At 36.7% G+C, this 15,626-nt stretch overlaps 1 protein-coding gene across 1 annotated transcript in view; it reads left to right on the forward strand.

The window, feature by feature from the left end:
- LOC107714429 (myelin basic protein-like) overlaps window positions 1-15,626 on the forward strand; it is a 30,204-nt gene that overhangs the window by 8,880 nt on the left and 5,698 nt on the right. The window contains exon 3 of the mRNA XM_016520262.1: window positions 11,688-12,191. Coding sequence (XP_016375748.1) covers window positions 12,075-12,191 — 117 coding nt within the window. The 5' untranslated portion in view covers window positions 11,688-12,074. The remainder of the gene's footprint in view (window positions 1-11,687; window positions 12,192-15,626) is intronic.

The raw sequence follows: 15,626 nt of genomic DNA on the forward strand, positions 1-15,626 counted from the left end.
ATACAAATAAAATAAATAAAACACGTTTATTCTGTGGCACCTTAAAAAATATTTTTTTCTTATAGTAGCCAATGGCTCCTTACTCGATTTTTTTTTGTCTGGAGCCCTGAACTACAAACTATTTTAAACAGCATTTTTCTTCTTTGATCATTAAAGATGCAGTTTGTTTATTTATTCATTTTTAATGAGATTACATTAACTGACAAATTGCATGGAAACTACATCAGAACCATTTGTGAGTTAACTGGGAAAAAAATTAAAGATAATGGAACACTTTAAAGAAATGGTGGTCAGTTACAGCACCTGCAGTATAGATTTTCTCTTATACATTTAGCCTATGTACATTTTAATTGCAAATATTAATGTTAAAAAAGTTAATGTTCGTATTTGGTATAGTTGCCCTGGAGTTTAGAGTTTTTCCCCCATATAGAATCAAAATATAATATAGAAGCCAGATATTTGTAGCAGTTTTTCTGTTTACCTTTTATTCCCTTAAAATGTCTTAATTCATGTGTAATCATATTGTATATTTTACACTTAAACAGCAAATAAAGGAATTTGAGCTTTAAAAAAAATCAATTGCTGCAAACGTATGGGCCTACATGTTTAGACTACTGAACATCAAATGATTCATTTGATGTTCAGTAGTCTATAAAAATGATTCATTTGATGTTCAGTAGTCTAAACATGTATACGTTTGCAGCAATTGGTTTTTTCAAGCTCAAATTCCTTATTTGTTGTTTAAGTGGAAAGCAATGCCCAAATAATTACTTTATTTATTTTTCTTGTAAAGCAAATTGAGTCCAATCCAGTTAATGTTTTAGTAGTTTATCATGCCATTGTATTTATTCTCCTCATTAGAACTGCAGTAGAAAGAGTTTTGAATAAATAAGAGGAAAGTAATTATCTCAGCACAGTTTACGTTTTACCATATTTAAATCCAGCACAGTATCAGTGCAGAAAGTGTGAATATGTTGTGTTTGTAACACATGTATTTGTTAACACTGCTTCACTGATTTACGTTTGGCAGTGCTGAAATATTTGTGAACATTCTTATATAAATTCAGTTAAAAATTGAAAACACAGTTTGCTAATTTACTCCTGTTATTTGTGATCTACACAACAGTTTTTTTCCTAACTTGATGTGCAATACTAGATAAAATTATCAAGGGCAAATATTAACTTTAATTTTAACCAATAATAACTTAAAATATTGAGCTCTATCGTACATAGTCAAGTATGTACACTTAGAGCTCAATTTATTTTTGCTGTAGTAATGACTGAAGCTGTACTTCTCAGTATACTTTGCATGGGTCTTAATGGAGAGAGTAAAGAGGGAGACTTAATAGTATTTAATGTTCAGTTATGTAGAGAACCGTTTCAGTTACACAGGGTTATCATTGTGGTGCTTTTACATAAAGAGGATGTTTTGGCAGGTTTATTCAATGAGCATTTAATACTAAGCATTTAAAGGGGTAGTTCACCCAAAAATAGTGTTCAATTTTCAAACTTTGTGCAGTGTGCGAAAATGTCAACTTTCAAATTCTGTTCTTAGTTAAAAAAGAAAGCAAGTGCAATAATACCAGAATATCTTTCTTACCGATGTAAAAGCCACAAATGGTGAAGGAATAGAGGTTATGTTGTGTATTACATATGTTTAACAACTGACAACAGACAATATTTTCTCACTTGTGAAGAATAGAATACACCCCAGAGGGGTTCAGTCGTCAGACGCAGGTTAATATTTTTTGTCATTTTTAAATTTTTTAAATAAAATAAATAACTGTCATGACAAATTTATTAACAGTATTTCAAAACTTGATATAAGCTATACATTTTTAAGGGTCTGCCATTTCGACTAATTGCTCTATATCTGGCAAACACAAAGTCCAACCACAATGAAACTTAATACACAGGCAACAGGACATTCTAAAAAATATATAAATGTTTTTTCACTTTGCCCATAAGGGGCGCAACAACTAAAAAGCTCTGCAACAGTCTGATCAAAGAAAAATTAAATGTATATCTTCTAGCTTTAAAACTACTTTCACAGTTATCAAGCCATAAATATATTTACAGAAAGACATCAGAAACATTTTGCCCACTTTTATGAAAGCCTCGGCAGTGAGCTCTCACTGATGCTTTTTTATTCTTACATTTTAAAAAACAGGATCCAAATTAAAATATTGAAACAATGTCACAGAGTCTAGTGTGACCACCGCGTAATACGTCATTATATTCTGAACGTATCTCATTTGAGAAAACGTCCTCCAATTAATTTCCATCCAAACACTGTGCTGCCATGATAAATGAGAGCACAACACAGCTCACAGTTTAAAATACAGTGTTTTTAGAAAAAGAAAGTGTTTTTATTATTTCTGTAGCCATGCATCATCTATCATAATCATGGAATGGAAAAAAAATGCTTATAAGCAGGTGTTAAAGAATGTTAATTTAAAAAACATGATTAAGAACCACTGAAACAAACTTTCAAAAAAATATAAAAATTGTTTTGAAGTCTGGATGTAATATACTTATGTTATTTTATTGTATTCACTTGTGTGTGTATATATACAGGTGCATGTCAATAAATTAGAATGTCGTGGAAAAGTTCATTTATTTCAGTAATTCAACTCAAATTGTGAAACTCGTGTATTAAATAAATTCAGTGCACACAGACTGAAGTAGTTTAAGTCTTTGGTTCTTTTAATTGTGATGATTTTGGCTCACATTTAACAAAAACCCACCAATTAACTATCTCAACAAATTAGAATACTTAATAAGACCAATAAAAAAAACATTTTAAGTGAATTGTTGGCCTTCTGGAAAGTATGTTAATTTACTGTACATGTACTCAATACTTGGTAGGGGATCCTTTTGCTTTAATTACTGCCTCAACTCGGCATGGCATGGAGGTGATCAGTTTGTGGCACTACTAAGGTGGTATGGAAGCCCAGGTTTCTTTGACAGTGGCCTTCAGCTCATCTGCATTTTTTGATCTCTTGTTTCTCATTTTCCTCTTGACAATACCATAGATTCTCTATGGGGTTCAGGTCTGGTGAGTTTGCTGGCCAGTCAAGCACACCAACACCATGGTCATTTAACCAACTTTTGGTGCTTTTGGCAGTGTGAGCAGGTGCCAAATCCTGCTGGAAAATGAAATCAGCATCTTCAAAAAGCTGGTCAGCAGAAGGAAACATGAAGTGCTCCAAAATTTCTTGGTAAACAGGTGCAGTGACGTTGGTTTTCAAAAAACACAATGGACCAACACCAGCAGATGACATTGCACCCCAAATCATCACAGACTGTGGAACCTTAATCACCTTCAATTCTAGCTATTAACAAACCATTAACTATGACTTCTGCCTCAATAAACTCCTAATTTGCTGCTTATTAATAGTTAGTAAGGTAGTTAAGTTTAGGTATTGGGTGGGATTAGGGATGTAGAATATTGTCACGCAGAATGTGCTTTATAAGTACTAATAAACAGACCATATTTTAATAATAGGCACGCTAATAAGCAACTAGTTAACTGTGAGAATTGGTCCGTATACTTTTTTTCTCTGGCCAAAATATTTTGGCAGTCGAAGTTTACTAAATATATCAGCTGTAGCTTTTTTTTTGTAGTTGTTACAGTTTTTATAGCACTAAGTGAATATTCTGCTGCGGTTGGCGTGTAGAGAATGAGATGAGGAATAGCTGGTGAATGCTCAATGACAGTCAAACAGATGAGGGACTGTCTTTGGGGCCTGTGGGCGCCCTCGGGTTCTCGTGAATGCTGCTATAGAGAGGATTTCATGCAGGGGTGGGAGGCCTGGACGCAGACCGCATGCCTATAGCCCCTCTCACAGACATGCTTCCCGTGCCTCAGTCCCACTGCTTCATACTGTGTGGGTCTGTTTGTTGCAGCAGGGCTTTAGCTGAGTTGGGTTAACTTTTCTCTGAAATCTGATCAATCTTAGAAGTATCTTTTACATCTTTTATAGTGTAGTGATATGTGAAATCTTTGGTGCATGATCCAGACACTGCAACCATATGCATATAGAAGGAGAATATACACACTAGCAAAATAACAATAGATCCAAAATACACAATTATTTAAAAAAGAAAATATATACAGATTAGACAAATGCATGGAATTGAAATATATACATATGCCACTTTCGAGACCAGACTAGAAGTGGGAATACCCTGTTTGAAATGTCCCACACCAAAACACTGAGCCATGACTCAAAAAGGATATTTTGTGTTCTACTAGCTAATGGGCAAAATTCAGACGACCGTCCCAAAATAAGTATATTGTCATTTGTTATTCAAAACTATCTAAATGCCAGATGATGAAATGCACTTCTAGGTGTTCGTGCTATATAGTTTTCTATTAAACAAGCAAAATAAGTGAAAACATAGGTATTTATTGATACACAGACAACTGTATATTTCTAGTATCTAGTATATTTATTTTACATTGCACATTAGTGATCGACCGATATTGATATTTTATAACCGATACCAATACCAATTATTTGCATGTTTATGTGCCCGATAACCGATATGCAGAACCGATATTTATTTACTGTTATAAAGTAAATAAATGACTGAGTGAAGTAAGTCCATACTTCACTTTGTTTTTTTCTCCTTTCAGTCATCTTAAAAAAAGTGTTGAAAATTAGCAGTCTTTCATGTTAAATTTAATCTTAGTTCGTCTCTATTTCTTCGAGCCAAGCTGCTTAAACTGCATATCAGGCATTTATGTAATGCATCTAATTTGTGCATTAATGGCTGTTATGTTAAATAAAGTTTACTAACTACAGTAAATCAGTACCTGTGCACGCCGTTGTTGTTGTCTTGTTTCCTCTCAGACGCGCTGCAATGGTGATCCTGTGCGCAATTCTCGGTGAATCCGATATTACAAAACCGATATCCGATTATTGTAAAATGCACATTCATACAATACATGTAGCAAAATACATAAAAGTGTATTTTTAAATTCCACATTCCACCAGCTGTCTATGCTTATTGGTCACCGCCATCTTGGAAATGAGATGAAACTCAGTGCTGCCACAATACTGAGGGAAATCTCGTGTGATAATCATTGAAGCGAACAACACTGTAAAATGAATGTCTTATTTATATTGTTGTTTTTTATAATGAAAGGATTAGCGAACGTACTTCAGCACTTTCAGTGTATACCTTGCAACCACAGTCCTGAGACTCTTTATTTTTTTTTAAATCCCATGGTTTGTGTTCTGTCGTTGTTGTTATATTCTCACTTCTTTTGATGTCTGGATTTCTAGTTACAAAGCAATATTGTCATCTTTACCTGTTTCTAGTTTTGCACCTCTTTTTTGTGCATATGCTGGGTACTTCTCAATTAGAAGTCTGCATCCAGTAAAGTTATGTCCTTCTTATGCACCTTATTTTTTAATACAAGAGCAGGGGCAGATTTTGTAACCAAATAGCTCCATGGCTTGGCTATGTCATAAATGTTTCTGCCCCCATGGTCACAGCATGAAAATACTATTAACATTTAAATGTGAAAAAAAAGTTTACTGACTTTGTTAATGAAATTCACTTAATGACCAACTGTCTGTGGTCTCCCAGTAGTTTACATTACACACAGTTCAGCATTATGTGATTAATTTAAATTTTATAAAATTAATGGCTTCATCTCCTAAATCATTTTTTTGTATTGCATTGCATAATGAAATTGGATGATCTCATTAATTTTCCTTGAATTCTTTGAATTTGAATTCTTTGAATGTGTGCAAAGGATTGTGGGTTATCGAAGGATAAGCTTGCTGCATCTTTCAAAATACGCTGAATGAAAGACACAAAATGAAGGCTGCTTTTCAAGGATCCTTCAAATTGACATAGCCTTCGATGGAGCTTAATGTGGCAGCATTTGCAGCCTTACTAGGATACAGCCTTTGAATTTAACATAATTTGAACCCATAGAATTCAGTTTACTCTGTTCATTGTCAGCTTGTTTAAACTGTTGTCTTTGTTTAAACCGTCCTCAGTTTTGTTCCACTGGATTAGAAAAAGAAAAGAACTAGGCCTATATAACTAAATTTTTGTTTTGTATTGCATGATCATGTCTGAGGTTGGGGACAGTTTACCTCGTCACTGCAGTTTACGTAGTTATGGCCATTTAATCTGGTTCAACTAGCTTCAGCAAAGGAGCTTTTAGCTTCTTGTATCATGCTAGTGTGCAACAGAGAATTCAGTGTTGAATTCAAATGGGTCAAGCGATCACAGACTCGCTGTGTTCATCATTGCATAGAGCGGCTGGCTTTGCTGATTGACCCACTACTTGACCTGCCCACCGGGTGCTCCCGATGCCTAGTCCATACCGTGCATTCTAACCAGCATGCAACTTTGTTCAAGTTTACATGTGCTTGCATTTGCTTAATTGTCTAAACCAAGTATTCAAAAAAACAAACAGCATTACTGACCCTTTTCCTCTCAGTAATAACATTACTGAACAATAACGTTTCACCAAGGCATGAACCAACACTACATGTCAATGATCTCTTTGTGGAGATGGAAGGCACTAGGGTTGTGCCGATTGACGATAGTATCGTGTATCGACGATAGACAGAGATATCGCCTGTGGCTGATGCCTTTGACGATAGCAAGACGATTATTATTATTATCATTATTATCCGGCTAGTAATACTATCTAATTAATATTAGTTCTTATTTGTTGCATTATATTTCTTTTTCCGCGTTTTTACAGTATTGCGCGTTCTAACCAATCACACACGATTATGCTGACCTTATGAATGCAATGGCCAATCAGATGTGTTCAGATGAGTCATCACTGAAACAACGGAGTTCTGTTGTTCAGCGCGCGCTGACTGAATTCTGACTCGCAAATTCTCTCATTATAAACAACAAAGTGCAGATGTACGTGCGATGTAAGTATAAGAGATTTATTTCTGGAGTTGGTTCACTTTCTCGCAATGAATATCGCCCAACACTAGAAGGCACAGGGAATTCACCAATGAGGCAGTACACAGTATGTTGTTGTTTGCAGTAAGAATACAGTTCAAAGTCCAAAGCAAGCATAAACGAAACCTCACTAATGTAACCAATCCAAAGAGCCTTCAGGGTGAAACAAGAGTGGTTCCCCGACCCAGAAACTCAGCACAGCAGATGAATAAAAAAAGGAAAACTCTGTGTACAAACAAATAAAAACTAAGTTGCTTCAGTCCAGACATTCAACTTTTCACATACAAAGTCCATACAACTTAGATTGATATGTACGTACTATAATATTCCTCAAAGTAGGGCAAAAATAGCAAGTGAGATGAACTCATGGCTCCTGCTACAGAACATGGTTACACTCTTGATAAAGGCCCTGTCCAGTCCTGCTCCGGAGGACCAGTGTACTGCAGAGTTTAGCTCCAACCTGCCCCAACACACTTGCCTTTTTGTTTTCCGGGTGCGTTCCATTTAGACGCACGCTTCCTTAAGCACTTGCCCTTAACACCTTAACAGCCCAAATGTTTGGTGTTTTAAGAACAACAGCGTTTTTGATTATGACTGCATACATGCAGCATGGCAAGACTTCGTCAGACCTTTGCATCATCAGACTTGTATCCAAACAACACAGAATTACTGTAGCAAAAGTAGCAGCAAACTTCATATTGATCTTGAAGACTCTGTTTTTACAAAATCCAACATCACCGACTTGCCCTAGCCAGCTCAGTCACCTGGCTTGAATATTATCAAACCACTGTGGGCAGTGGTTTGGAGATAAGAGTAAGAAGACGATTCACTCCTCCAACATCTCTGGTGTTTTGATATAAAACATTAAACTGGAGACAATTGAGAAGTTTTATGAATCTATTCAAAAAGGTTGGAAGCTGCATTAAAGGCAAATGGTGGTAAAATACTTTAATTAAGAAATACTGCATATTTCTCAGGTGTTTACATTATTTTGTCCAATCCTTGAATGCATACTTCAGGCAGGACCATACCACAACACAATATGATTATCACGGTATTGCAAATCGTGCTTAATTTAAACCCACCCTAGTGTATGATATACAGGTGCATCTCAATAAATTAGAATGTCATAGAAAAGTTCATTTATTTCAGTAATTCAACTCAAATTGTGAAACTCGTGTATTAAATAAATTCAATGCACACAGACTGAAGTAGTTTAAGTCTTTGGTTCTTTTAATTGTGATGATTTTGGCTCACATTTAACAAAAACCCACCAATTCACTATCTCAAAAATTAGAATACTTCATAAGACCAAAAATATGAACATACTTTCCAGAAGGCCAACATTTCACTAAAAATGTTTTTTTTATTGGTTTTATTTGGTGGGTTTTTGTTAAATGTGAGCCAAAATCATCACAATTAAAATAACCAAAGACTTAAACTACTTCAGTCTGTGTGCATTGAATTTATTTAATACACGAGTTTCACAATTTGAGTTGAATTACTGAAATAAATGAACTTTTCCACGACATTCTAATTTATTGAGATGCACCTGTACAAATGATTTTGAGATTTTGCACATATGTCTTGTCACTGTCTGTGATCAGACATGCTACCATCATATCATGAGCAAATTTGTTGTCAAACTTCAAGCTATGTGTGGCCACACATGCAGGGGTTAAAGCAGTGTACATATTTTCGAACTCTTCCTAATCAAACATCTAATTCACTCGTTATTAGTGTCTCCAAGACCTAAAAAGGATGGGTCAGAATAGGGAGACATCCAAAATGTGTGCTGTTTTGGTGCCTCCAGGAATAGGGTTGTAAAACGATGGTGTAGAAGGAAGTAATGTGCAAGAAGTGGGCTGGGAACACAGGAGGCTGAACTCTGGATGGTAGTCTTCCAGGAGCATGTCTGGCCACCTCCATTTTACAACCTTTAGCGACCACAGACCGTGAAAGAGAGATGTTGAAGATGCAAAGAGAAAACCGGCTGGTTTTAGTATGCATGCTTTGTGGACATGGCCTGGAATGCCATCTGGACTCATGGCCAACAACTGTTTGAAGAATTAGGTTATGTCCGCTACAGAGAAATAGAATATACTAAGATCTGCAGCATCTGCCACGGGAGCCCTTTCCGCAAAGATGGTGTTATTTTCCTCGAAACAAGCATACAAATGATTGAGCTTGCCCAAAACTAAAAGATGTCGTCTGTGCGAAAACTGGCCAATAATTCATGGTATCCGGTTGAGGTAGATGCATATTGTTTTGGTTGGCACTAAATGATCAATGCCAATAATCAAAATGGAGAAATAGCACAGACACTGGAAAATGATAAATTCCTAGCACACACTATCAAATGGAGTAAAATTTTGAAAGGCTATAATTTAACTCTGTACGCATTAAAAAACTGAAGTATACGTTGATCTTACGGTGTCATTGAGAGAACAGTGGGTTTGATGGCTAAATCCTTGGCAGATTGTAACCTGCATTTGTAAGGGATTTTTAAATGGCATTTAAATAGCAGAAAGATGGTAAAAGGAGTGACAAGGGTGCAGTGTCGAGGGGCACCAAAGAGGTTTATTCATATTCTAGCTATAAATCTGGTTGTACTTGAGAGTTACATGGAAGATCATTCATAATGCCATTCTATACCACATTCTGTGGAGGTACTATACTCTTGTATGGGTTTACATGAAGTTCCTGTACCCAGCTCAGTATGTATTTGTTTTTAGTTGATCAGCCTGCTAATTACTGCTAACATGACTGTTTAGCCTAAATGCTTTGATTATCTATTTACTTTCTAGCAATTGTACTGCATGCATTTACTTTTTCTTCATTTACTTTTTTCTCCATTATCCAAGAATAATCTACTGGAGTTTTTTGTTCTTTGCCACTGTTGCCTTTTTTTGATATTTTGTATTATGTATTATCTATTAGGTTTAAATCCACTAACATTTCATACACGATTTTCAAAGTTGTAGGATTGCTGTTTCTTTCACACAACATGACTGTTTTGGGTGTCATAAAGTTCTTAAACAGTTCTTAAACAACTTACCTGTGTCATTTAATTGTGGCAGTGATACGCATCACCAAATAGTAATTAGGCTTGCCACTACACTAAATTGTTCTGAATTGTACAAAACCTTACGGATTCATAATACTCTATCACCGCATAACACTCACATTATATACATGCTATAAAGCAAATCCCATCCGCTTGATTTTATTTTAGATCATCAACAAATGTAAACTATACTGCCACCCAGCTCTAAACTGCTAAATGTGAACAATTATAACATCATGAAACTTTGTAAAGCTGCTTTGAAACAAACTGTATTCTGAAAAGTGCAATGCAAATAAATTGACTTGACTAAAGGATAATTTTAGTTTAATTATACAGTTCTATTTTATTTGTTATTCCGAATGTGCCAAATTTGCCGTTCAGCTTTATGAATGAATATGCCTGTTTTATTTCTGGCAAAACGAGCAGAAATTCAGAAATGGCCTACTCCCTCCAGTTCTTTATGAAGAACAGAAAGTCCATGCTTTTCTCTGCTTTTCAGCCATTCTCTTTGCCATGTCCTTTGTCTTCGTTTTTTTGGACGTCAGATAGTTTCTGCCACAAAGAAAACTATTTCGTCCTCAGAATCCATATTTTTATGAATGGCGCGAAACGTAATGCTTACGTCAGAAAGCATTCAGAAATCGTAGTAAAGAAATCGTCAGAAATCGTAGTAAATTCGTGTCGTGTGTGACTGCCTCCATACGATTTTCGGATAAACTCAATCGTGACATGTGCCAGAGCTCACGATGTTCCGACCTTCAGAATCGCACCGTGTACGCCCGCCTTAAAAGGGCAATAATTTGTCTCAACTGCAAATTTTTTACTTTTAAGATATTGAACAACATTTTAAAGCGGACATCCAGTCTGCTTAAGGTTTATTTTTTGGACTGTTTAAGGCCACTAATCAAATGTAAACACATTTGTGACATTGGTAACCCATTTGTATAGAAGGTGTGGTTTGTTTGCTTCCACTAAAGCACACAAGATGTCTCTGAAATTCCTCTTCTGACAAATAAATTTAGGCTAATAATATAATGTGTGTAGAAAATAGAAGCATTTTCAGTAGTTGCCTCAACCTTTTGTCTCTTTTTGGACCAGCCACACCTCACGTAATGGACTTCAGAAATGAGATGAGTTTCACTTTGCAGAGAATTCGCAAAATCCAGCCTGGGGAAGTTATTACAGTCACACTGTTTCCTTTGTCCTTCTACAATAACGTTGTGGTGGCACAAAGAAGCTCTGTAAGAGACACTAGAATTCAGATTCTCTTGTGTTGTGTGGTACAGTAGCGGCTTTGTCTCGCTGCACTGGGTTCAAACCTGACGACCTCCTGAGGAAGCACTGCTCTGAAATCTATAAATCTCTAGATCTGTTAACATATATACGTTTTTATGAAAAATATACAGAATCATAAAAACTACTCATCTATGAATTTATTACAAATGGCAAAGTTTCCATAATTTCTCGTGTTTATTACAGTGCTTCTGGATCTTTTGTCAAAGAAAAGTGATTGGTAATGCAATGAATTTTTTTTTGGACTTTGTGAGAGAATCTGTAGCACTTGTTGCCTGCGCAGCAGGGGCTGGGGGTGGGGGGTGTTGGGGTAGGTGATGTTGACAATGATCTTACTGTGAAATGTCAGATAACTCCCGATGTTTCTGTGCAGGACTGGGGGAGGCGGACCTCAACCAGAACAATGGGTGCTCCAGCAAGAGTCCAGTGGTGACTGACTCCATGAACGCTGCAGTAGATCTCAGCAGCTGGAACCATCCGAGCACAGCCGACCCTAATGCCTCAGGTCCCCGCCCCCACTTGGTCCGCCTCTTTTCTCGAGATGCCCCAGATCGCGAGGACAACACCTTCAAAGACCGCCCCTCGGAGTCTGATGAGCTGCAGACCATCCAGGAGCACGGCGGAGCTGACTCAGATTGTGAATCTGAGTGTGCAGAGTAGGACCTAAAGTAGATTTCCTCTTTGCCCTCTCTTTCCTCACTCCTATTTTGGAAACAAACAAAAAAACACACCGCTGCAGAGATTAAAGCTAACTCTCAGCATGGCATCTGCAAGCTCTTCGCAGTCAACATTCAGGCTGGGCCGCAGTAAGAAGAACCCTACTGTTATGGATCAGATCGGAAAGTTCTTTGGAGGGGATAAAAAGAAGAAGGGAAAGGTGAGGATTGAGCAGGCATTCAGAGTTCTCCACATGAGCCTTTACTACTGTTCTATTTGCGTGAATTTATCTTGACCTGCAGTTATTGTTTGATTCCGAGATCACCACCAGTAAATGAGTTCTTTTTTTTTTATTGACTTTTATCTCTTTATCTCTAAGTTTATTACACGTTGCTGTCATATAGTATCCAGTATTGAATAAAGCTGCAATTTGTTATAGGATTTACTGTGATTCAGGGATTCAGTATACAGTGTGATGGTTATAAACAATGTGACTTTCAGCTTTTATAAAATGTTCAAATGTATTCGAAATGCCTGTGTAACAAAATTACATGTTTTTATGACTTTTCACTGACAGCAACTGCAACGTTGAAAAGTTCTGTAGTAATCAGAAAAGATGGTACATATAGCATATTGTACAATGAGTGGTACTATGTCTCAACCAGGATGTTTATGTTGGCGAAGAGAATTTTCACATATCTATGACATTTTCTTATACAGTACGTGACCGATAAATATTTTATATTTTATAGCCATTTTCAAATCCATTTATCTTATATAACATCATGGTGTTAAGGGAGCACCTCAGGGTTTTTCATGGTACAGACGGAGGCCATTACTGAACAGTTTGGTTTCTAAAATGAATTTGCATAGTTTTGGAAATTATATTTAACATTTGTTATGCTTGAGAAATTATGCAATTTCTAGAGCCTTAACTTTTAAGAAAAGAGGGAGATAAATATTTTTCTTCAAAAATAAAGATATTTAAGCTTTTACGTAACAAACACCAAAGTTGGGGAAACTCTTTTGCTTTGTGGGAAAATGTGAAATGAGATCTTGATGTAAGTTTATATTTGTGACCTTATTTTTAAAGTGCCATATGATGAATTGCAGAATTACTGACTTGTGCAGTGTGTAACATTTTGATTAACTAGTTTTAATATAGCTAACATTTTTGTGGGGAAAAAATTATGTGACAAAGAGATTGAGATATCACAGTTCCAGTTGTATAATAGTTTTGTCTCAGACCTACATGTTGCGGCTTCAACCAGATTTCTCAAACATTCCTCAGGTTAACTAATCTCTCTTATGTAACAATGTGATCTTTAAGTGTTAATGCCTCACTAGTAACCCCTATAGATTGTGTCCCATTTGTAACACTTTGTAACAACAGCTTGTGTAACCTACATATTCTGGAGCAACCCTGACGATGTTCTTTAGCCTGATCCTGTCCTGAGCTTTTTGACATTTGCTTGATTAAAATGTATGTAACATGAACATTGGCCTTTTTGTTTATTTGTTTTGAAATAGTGAGGCAATTTTGCTCTTTTAAAAAATTGTTTGTTGCTATGTGCCTTTTTTTGTTTTGTTTTTTTAACTGGTGTGGTCACAATGTGAATTTGAAATTGCCGAAGTAAACGGTTGACAGGTCAGGTCAAATTCATATGCATAAGCAAGATTAAGCAGTTTGTGAAAAGTATTAATGGAAATACAGTTGGTTTTTAAATATATCCGTTGTCAAAAAGTCTGATGTGATTTCAATTTTAAAAAAATCTTTGTAATATTAAACTATCCTATGATTATTTTGCACTGACAGGAATCTGTTAATATTTGAATACAGAACATAAATTTTAACATTAGTTAATGAACCACGGATATGAAAACAACACTATTCCGTTTATTATTCACAGGCAGCCTTTCCTTGCTGCAAGTGTTGGGCAATATAGTTTAAAAAAATAATTATTACTATTTAATGAAGATTTATAATTATATAAATATTTAGATTATGAATTTGTTCTGACGTTGTTTAAAAGTTGGTTACCTCAGAAAATCCTTAATTTTGAAACTTCCAGTAGAGCCAGTTAGATTCAAAATTATTAATGCAAGAAGTGAAATACAGTGGAAATGAAACGTTATGCAATGCCTAACCATACTAACAAGCAAAACAACTAACAGTATACTTTCTGCAGTCCGCCAGGAGCAATATGTGGTAACTGCTCAGCAATACAGTGAAGGAAGGGGATATTTAAGTTTATGGATTGACCCGATGACTCAGCGAGGCAACCATTTCTTCTTAATAGAAAGATTAAACAGAATGCAAGGGGGAATAAACTGAATGCAAGGGGGAAGATGTGTTGATGTATCTGTGAGAGGAAACTGGGAATAATGCCATTGAGGTACAAGGCTTCATAAAACGCAAAACAGGATGGCTCCAAAACCGAACATTTGTTCACAGTGGCCACCTTCTGTTCCTAAACTAATGCTAGTACACCTAAAATGTGAAAGCCCAGGCCCCATACCTCACTGAGTCACAGATGGTGAGTCCAGCCCTTTAGATGGTTCCCATGGTGTTTCTCCCATCTCTCCTTGGCCATCATCCTTCGCTTAACCTAAAGACCAAACCCGGTGTCAGATCTGCCTCATATATTATAATATAGGAAGCTCCCCCCCCTTTATCATTGAGTCAGGAGTTGTAGTCTGACTGGCAGGCTAAGATCATGGAGGTAGAGACAGTAGTAAAGCCAGCAATAGAGGTCTGGCTTATTGGTGAGTGTATGCCTAACAGTCTTCCTAGGTGTTTAGGTCTCTGTTGCGGTTTTAGCTTGTCCTGTCATGATGTGTTTGTGGCCTTTGCTGACCATCTGCAATGAGTGCTTGTCTGGTCGTAGAGATTGCTGGCCGGGAAGGTCTGTGTTATGGTGTTTGCTGTATGCGAGTAAACCATCTGGCCTGTGGCCTGTAGCATGAAGCGAGTTTCAGAGTAGGTTTAGAGTTGACAAAACCAAACAAATCCAGCCTGGTTTAGATCAGGATCAGCGGGCTCACAAAGCTCGAGATAAACATTCTCGGTGAGTTTGAACCAGTTTGTGATTAACTCTGGAGCGCGTGCTGACGCCTGAAAGTGTGACGTGTGCAGCAAACAGCCAATCACATGAAACATGGAGAGCATCAGCAAAGCGTCAGTTGGATTCACTTCTGGCGAGAGTCAGCGCAATTCACTTTTCTGCTGAAGATTAAGTCGGTATTAAAGGAACACTCCACTATTTTTGAAAATAGGCTCATTTTCCAACTCCCCTAGAGTTAAACAGTTGAGTTTTACCGTTATAGCTGGGGACTATTTTCAGGCGCTGCGTAATATCCCATGGTACGGCAGCAAAGTTCCTTGATTATTACGCCAGAATATAGTTCCTATATTCCTTGATTACTCACCAGAGTATAGTTCCTAGCCATATCGGCCTAGAAAATCGCAACTTTTCATTTTCCGTCGGTCTTAGTACACGATGTAACTACAAAAGAGTCAAGTTTTAAATAGGAAAATATAGAAACTCTTTGGTCATTTTTGAGCGAGATGCTAATGGTCTAATCAGATTCAATGATCTATGCTAAGCGCAGCTAAAAGTGCTACCGCCAGACCCAGAGATCGGCTGAATGGATT

Source organism: Sinocyclocheilus rhinocerous, unplaced genomic scaffold (assembly GCF_001515625.1).
Source record: "Sinocyclocheilus rhinocerous isolate Xijiao unplaced genomic scaffold, SAMN03320098_v1.1 scaffold839, whole genome shotgun sequence".
NCBI lineage: Eukaryota > Metazoa > Chordata > Actinopteri > Cypriniformes > Cyprinidae > Sinocyclocheilus > Sinocyclocheilus rhinocerous.